The sequence below is a fragment of the Metarhizium robertsii genome, assembly GCF_000187425.2.
Source record: "Metarhizium robertsii ARSEF 23 chromosome Unknown MAA_Scf_8, whole genome shotgun sequence".
Classification (NCBI taxonomy): domain Eukaryota; kingdom Fungi; phylum Ascomycota; class Sordariomycetes; order Hypocreales; family Clavicipitaceae; genus Metarhizium; species Metarhizium robertsii.
The window spans coordinates 282140-289877 of NW_011942226.1; the positions used below are offsets into that span (position 1 = coordinate 282140).

At 48.1% G+C, this 7738-nt stretch overlaps 2 protein-coding genes across 2 annotated transcripts; both read left to right on the plus strand.

Moving 5' to 3' along the window:
* Positions 1 to 245: 245 nt before the first annotated feature.
* Positions 246 to 1105, plus strand: MAA_11454 (Extracellular membrane protein, CFEM domain protein; the record flags this gene model as incomplete). Its single annotated transcript, XM_011413448.1, has 2 exons — positions 246 to 248; positions 302 to 1105. 2 exons carry the CDS (start codon positions 246 to 248, stop codon positions 1103 to 1105), a joined length of 807 nt encoding a protein of 268 aa, XP_011411750.1.
* Positions 1106 to 1441: 336 nt separating this feature from the next.
* Positions 1442 to 7285, plus strand: MAA_11455 (uncharacterized protein; the record flags this gene model as incomplete). The annotated part of the gene is made up of 6 exons (XM_011413449.1): positions 1442 to 1526; positions 1592 to 2155; positions 2248 to 3339; positions 3840 to 3934; positions 4281 to 7125; positions 7206 to 7285. The coding sequence occupies 6 exons, from the start codon at positions 1442 to 1444 to the stop codon at positions 7283 to 7285; spliced, it is 4761 nt and encodes a 1586-aa protein (XP_011411751.1).
* Between the last annotated feature and the right edge of the window lie 453 nt (positions 7286 to 7738).

Here is a 7738-nt window from a genome sequence, read left to right on the forward strand (position 1 = left end):
AACGCCATCGCGTTCCCCCACCACGTTTTCTGCCCCGGTCCAATATCCCGAACCTCCAGATGAGTTTGTGCAGGACCGTATTACTTACGTGAAACGCGTAATAGTCGCAAATAAAGGATGTCGCCCGGGGTCATCACACATTTGGAAGTACGGTCTCCAATACATTCGAGGTAGTGATAAGAAAGAAGTGTATTACTGTCACGAATGTGTGGTTGGAAAGTACAAGCAAGAATTGTTTGTTATCAATGGTACCTCTAGAGTCAGAAACCATCTTGAGCAGAAACATCGGATTGATTCCCAGACGGGTATCAGGAGGAAAAACTCTCCGCAGAAGTCGGTACTTGGTCTACAGAAGGATGCGGCTGCTTCCAGTGCCTTCTTCTGGAAGGACTCGATTGAGAAGTTCAAAGAGCTTCTGATCCGCTGGATTGTATACTGCCACATTGCTTTCTTTCAGTTGGAAAATCAGTATTTTCGTGAACTTCTCTTCTTTCTGAATCCAGCACTGATGAACCACCTCCCGAAGGCAGCGAGAACCATTCGAAGCTGGGTGATGACTGCCTTCATGTCGAAGAAGGAGCAGCTCAGGGAGGATCTACAACATTCGAAGAGTAGAATATCGATATCATTTGATCTTTGGACTTCGCCAAACCCGTACGCTATTCTAGGCGTCGTCGCCATGTGGATTGATGCTGCCGGCAAGCGAAGATCCACCGTTTTGGGCATGCGCCGCGTCTACGGTGAACACACTGGCGAGAATGTTGGATCAATTGTTCTTGAATTGCTAAAAGAATACAACATCGGCGGAGACTCAATTGGATACTTCATGCTAGATAATGCCTCGTCAAACGACACCGCTGTTGACCTCATACTCAAGGAGCTCTGCCCGTGGATGGATGCGAAACAGCGTCGTCATCGCCGGCTTCGCTGCTTGGGCCATATAATCAACCTTGGGCCGGAACTGCGAGAAATACCTGGCAAAGCTGGAAAAGCACCATTTACGCGGAGACTATGCAAAGGTAGAGGAGCTCTGGAAGAAATTTGGATGTTTGGGTCGGCTTCACAACCTAGTGCGATACATACGGCTTACGCCTCAGCGTCGTGAGGAGTTTGCTACAATAGTGGTCGGTGGCGATCTCTCTGCATTTGATGGACTTGAGCTGATCCAGAATAATTCGACACGTTGGAATTCATGGTTTTATTCAATTACGCGTGCATTGAGTGTTCGGGAACGCTTGGAGCTCTTCTCCGCTCGCCATGTACCTGCAAAAGGCTCTCAAGGGATTGCGAACTTCAAGCTAGATTGAAAAGATTGAACTCGCTCTAAAAGACTTCTACGTCGCAACTTTACTTTCCGAAGGGAGGAAGACGTCCCTTGCTGACTGGTTTTCGACCCTGGACTGCCTTCTTCGAGAGATAAACGAGACGAAGGATCACTATCATGACATCCACACCGAGGATGACAATAACTTCACGTGGACGTATCCTCAAGGATGCGCAGATGCCGCCTGGTCGAAATGCGCCGAGTACTACAACAACCAGCAACTGAACTGGCAAAATCGATTTCCCGACGATACTGACCTTCCGCCAGCATACTATGCAGCTCAAATCCTCGACCCATATCGAAAATGGGCATGGTTTAGACAGGAGTGGGTTCTTTCAGGCGACAAGGAAAAGCAGGGGTGCTTTGATAACGCGCAATCGGCCGTGAAAGAACTCTGGGAGACGGAGTATAAGGGAAGGTACCGTCTTGAGATGCTCCCACCATCAGGTCGGAAGGAGAGGGACCCGGATCCGGCATTTGATCGTCAAAGGGAACATAAACGTATTCGAATAGACGCCCCAGTCTCTGCGGCCGATCCGTATGAACAATACATTTCTACCGACCGACTCCATGACGATGAGGCCGGTTGCGATGAAGCTATTGCGTACTGGCTATCCCGCTATGACTCCCAGAGAGATCTTGCTCGCTTTGCTCTAGACCTGTTCGCCATCTCACCCATGTCGGATGAGTGCGAACGTCTTTTTAGTAGCGCTAAGCTTACTGTAGTTGATCGCCGTGGCAGGTTGAAGGCTGATATAATCGAGGCATGTGAGTGTCTACGAGCCTGGTACGGAAAACCCGACGTCGAGGGCGATAGTGATAGCGAGGATAGTAAGAATGACGATAACGGCATCATTTGATAGCATAAATGACTACTTTTCTTTCCTCTTTATCATGCTTCAACCTCATTCTTGGCGGTCTAGTTGGTCGGACCGGTCCGACCAACCGGTCCGACCAAAGTGGCTTTGTCTGGTCTGGTCTGACCCCCCAGACCAGACTGTACGAAGAAGGCAGCATCAAAACCCTCTATACTAGAGTGCTAGTTGACGGTGGTATCCGCTGGAACTCTGCGTATACGATGATTGAAAGAGCTCTCAAACTTCGCCACGCCATCGATCTCTTCTTCCTCAACTATAACCATACAGGCAAGGAATATGATATCTCTCAGGATATGCTTACTCCGCAGGATTGGATTGATTTGAAACACTTCCTCGATATTTTGAAACCGTTCAAAGACTTAACAAAACGCATGGAAGGCCGAGCAAATAAAGCAGGCCTTGAGGGATCACATGGCTCCCTACACGAAACAATCGAGTCGCTGGATGTCCTCTTCAAGGAGCTTCAAGAGGCAGGAAAATTTGCAGATAATCATCCACAAGTCGTATCAACATACTATTCATATGCCATTGACGCTGCTCGCATCAAGCTTGAAGAGTATTTCGGCCTGACAGATGCTACGCCGGCGTATCGCTGTGCAGTTGCCCTACATCCTGCAAATAAATTTGCGTACTTCGAGTTGGAATGGAGTCACAACAAGAAGTGGATCAGTGAAGCAAAGCGAGTGGTACGCGAGGTGTACGCCCAATACGAGGAAGAGGCCGCAAAGAGAGACGTGGTTGGAGCGCAACCTCAGGAAGAGGTGATTGCCGACGATGATGTAGCGTTGGACCCTCTCCAGCAAGCCCGTAAGCGTCGTCAGCGACTTGCTGCCACTGTGGCGTCGGGCTCACTAGGAGCCAAGCGCATTAAGCTCACGTCTGAGCTTGATGAGTTTATGGCTCGGGCTAACAGGGCTGATGTGGAAGTTGAGGATCCGTTAGAGTGGTGGGTTGCTCATGCGGCTGACTACCCGATCCTGTCTAAAATGGCATTTGATTTGTTCAGTTGTCCAGCGATGAGCGCTGAGTGTGAGCGGGTATTCTCACAGGCAAAAAAGGTCGTCACTGATGAACGGAACCGTCTCCAATCGGATATTGTTGCAGCGATTGAGTGCCAAAAACATTTGCTTAGGACTTGTATGTTATCGTAGAATTGCCTATTTGGGAATAGCCGCCAAGTAATGTCAACCAAGTAAGGACTTTTTGTGACCAACCAAGTAAAGCAAAAGCTTCAGTCAACCAAGTCAAGTAAGGAAGCCATATTTTGGTTTACTTGGTTGATGGACACACTGGTCAAGTGGAGGGTGTGGGGAGTCTTATACCGATCAAGTTCTATGGTGCCAAGATATTGCTCTCAGAAGCCATTATGGTAGAACCTGTCGCGTTTTGAGATGGGAATTGCTACGGGGGCCTGACACTTTGGCTACGGGGGCCTGACTTTTACCGCTTTTGATTCGTCCCAAGTGTTCCTGTTAACCACCGTGGATTCTGCCGCCTTCACCCCAAGTACCCAGCCTTTTTTCCGTAGACTTACCGTTTTTGTGCGTGTAGAACTGAGTGGGTTCACAACTTCACAATTGATCGAGTTTAACTGCACTTAAGGCAACAACTGAATTGAATGAGAATTATCTGAGGAGCCACACCGAACGCTCGAGAAGGCTTTGCCTATTTCTCAGTAGCAGCTGCCGGCCAGGCAGCTGTACCCAATCTGAGGAGATTGGGTGTGCAACAAGTATCGGTAGTTCTCGCTTTTTATGGTTATGAATGCTCTATTACTACAGTACACGAGATACCAGCATTCTGTAGTCTGAAAACTGCTAGTGTATTCTTCGATCTGCGATAGCTTCTCTCTCCTTTTTTTTCGCCTTACAAGACAAAACGCCTTTCTTTTATAATCATCGAAACCTCAGTCTAGGGACGGGGGCTTCTTTGCTTTTTCCGTAGCCCTAGGGTTACACAAGTCAAAAGCCCTTATCCGACCGTAGTATATAGGTAGTCATGCAAACGCGTTACACTTTATTCCCCAAGACCTGCAAGCATCAGAACGCCTTATGATAATATTTATGTCTGCATCTAAGCATTCTACTCGCGCGAAGCTTTGCCGAGAGCGAAGTCACAGTCCAAGTGATCAACTGCGCCGACAAAAACGACAACGACCCGGTCAGCAAGCTAGATCTAGCCCTTCACTATCCACGAGTTCTAGTACAAGCATTAGTCGGTTCTATGGACTTGGGGACGACAATGCCCTTGATAACCTGTTCGCGTCGTTTCCGCAGACGTTTTCGAGCATTCCAAATCCTCATGGCTCACAAGGTCTCCATGAGCCTGCATGGGAGCTTCGTTCTGATTATGAGATCCATCTCCAAAATGACTTCTTCCGTGAACAAAGACGAAGCCAGCGAGTCATTGCGCTTATACCAGGGCCAGAGCTTGATCCATTCGCCTCTGAATCTCCTGGATCACCTCCATCCGCCCAGTTACCGCCAACAAGAACAAAAGCCGAGTTCGAATCCGCAATGAGTATAGTACGGGAGGTCATAGGCGAAGGCCGAAGGTTAACCATAGATCTCGCTCGACCATACGAACGGGTACGAGCTTGGAGAGAAAGATGGGGATGGTCCCCATTAAGCTCAGAAGCATACGACTCTCCTCCACCATATTCTCCAGCCCGTACGTCCCCACCACGATCATCCCAATCTTTACCGTTGCCCGAGAATATCATTCTACCGCCCATTCGACAATCTCAGTCCCCCGTTCCGGAGCCAATCCCGAACCCAATAATCCCAGGCAACCCAGCTCCCTCGGCCAAAGCTCTTTTTGATACTGTGAATACATTTGCGAAGGAGAACGGATTTGGGATTGTTCGGCGGAATCAATACTCTTATAAAGGACGGGTAATCAGATATTCTTTTCAATGTGACCGGTTCGGCCAACCTCGGGCCCCAAGAGGCACTGGTCTTCGAAATCGAAAATCTCGGAAGTGCGGATGTGAATGGAAAATAACTGCTGAGTCTGCAAAGGAAGGATTCTGGCTTCTTCGACAACATAAGGATCCAAAACATCACCAGCATAACCATGAACCGAGCATTACCCCATCTGCGCATCCTTCTCATCGACGCCTTACCGCACCAGTTAAAGCAACTATCGAGTCAGTCAGCCGTCGGGCAGGTATTCGGGCTAGCGATGTAGCTGCTATCGTTGAAGAGCAATTTCCTGATGCTACACTCCTGCGGAAGGATATCTATAATGCCCGTTCGTTCATTAACCGAGAGAAGCTTAATGGCTATACATCTACCGCTGCATTGATCAAACTTTTTGATGAGAAGAAGATCCCATATATCGCGAAGTGGGCTGTGGATGAGCCAGATAGACTACTTGGCCTTGTATGGACCTTTCCTTATTGTTTACAGATGTGGAAGCGCTTCCCCGAGGTTGTTAGCTTTGACAACACATATAACACCAATCGCTTCAAGCTTCCTTTGTTTCAAGCTACAGGCCAAACCTGTCTTGGGACAGTATTCAATGCCGCATTCGGTTTAATAGATAACGAGAGAAGAGAGGGATTCCAATTCCTTGCGGAGAGCATTCACGAACTTATTACCAAACACTCGATTCGGCAGCCTGATGTTATTATCACAGACTTCGACAAGGCAATGAAATCTGCTCTTAATGATCAGTTCCCAAATACACAGCAACAGCTTTGCATTCATCATATCCTTTCAAACGTCTTGCTTAAATCGAAGAATAAGTGGACCGGTGAACGTGAGGAGAGTACTAGTCCTAGCGCAAGTGAAAACGGAGATGTTCCCCTCCAGGCGGAGGTTGGGCTCAGCGCTACAGATAAACATCTGATCGCAGACTCTTCAACTCGCAATAAGATTCCTCATACCTACCAAGGTGTTGTTTTAATGTGGAAAAAGGTTCTCTATGCTGAGACAGAGGAAGCCTTTGAGCAGGCATGGAGAGATCTTTGTAAAGAGTTCGATGACCAACGAGCCATTCTACGATACCTCTATTCGACCTATCTGCCTGTTAGTGCCCAATGGGCCCGCTGCTTTATCCGTCATTATCGTAACTTTGGTATCCGTGTTACGTCTGGCACAGAAGCAAGCAATAATAATGTCAAAAGTTATCTTTTGAACGGCATGAGTCACCTCTACCGACTCATCGAGGCAATGCAGGATATGATACATGACCAAGAACGTGCCTTTACAGATGCCTGTGGCCAGGATGACATCCTCACTGCTCCCCAATACCTAGGTTCGATTGGAAACTACCTTGGCGAACTGCGAACAACTATGTCGTCGAAAGGACTTGGGCTAATCAATAAGCAATACTGTATTGCTCGCAAGTTTCTGCCGACTGGTAAGAATCCCTTTCCAGATTCAATTGGACCTTGCGACGACGACTGTACGGTTTCGATCGAACTTGGAATCCCTTGCTATCATAAAATCTACGCAAAGCTAGATTCTGCAACACCTTTTACAAAATGGGAGGTCCACCCACGTTGGCGATTACGAGAATCCGTATCACAAGATCCATACCGACGAATCCTTGACCCAAAAATTGCTACATCATTACGTGGACGACCAAAGAACACTGCGCAGGCTGTTCCAACATGTCTACCTATTACAGAAAGTAGTCAATCTGCGAGTCAATTAAGCGGGCGAAGGCGAGGCCGGCCAAAAGGGAGTCTCAAAAAGTCAACCCTGGCTAAGAGAGCGCAAAGGGCGTCTCAAGAAAGTATCACACAAACTAATAGCCAAAGTGGCACCTCGACTCGGCAACATGCAGGTAGACTTTCTAAAGTTCTTGGAAGTGGGAAGACAGCAGGTGTGCGCTACAGTGGCCGGAGGACGCAACCAAGTATTCGCAGGACTAGGAGTCAATGGGAATTGGCTAAGGGTGATGACGAGGGTGCAGGTTGCATTGTTGTGAGGCAACAAAATCAACTTGGTCCATTGATTAGTATTATCTCGTAACGGTATCACTCCTTTTATCAGGTTTTGTGACTGTTAGTGATGTGGAACGTGAGCTAAATTGCGCCGCCCGTGTCAAACAGTTACGGGCACACATCACGTGAACGGAGAATGAAGTGGTAGCAGTTGGACTAGAGATGGGAAGCGTTGTGGCAAAGGTGCCTTCGGTGAATTGAATGAGAATTATCTGAAGAACAAATGAAAGAAAAGAATGAACGCAGCTATTTATCTTGTGAGCAGCTTCGCCGCTTCGGCGAAGCTGTAACAGGTAAACCATGTCTGATACAAACTTAAGACCAGGAGTCTTTGATGATACAATGCCGCGTCGCGGCATTGTAAAAAGCAACGACTTGCCCCATCTTGAAGTCGTGATAGCTGACAGCCCGCGATCGTGCCCAATCGCCCTGGAAGTGACAAGGTTGTGGGGATTAGGTGCTGTTAGTGAAGCTTGGTTCACCGCCTTCGAAAGGAAGTACCAGTGGGCCACGAAAGTTTTGGACGAATCAAAAGTGGTAAAAGTCAGGCCCCCGTAAGAGTCAGGCCCCCGTAGCCAAAGT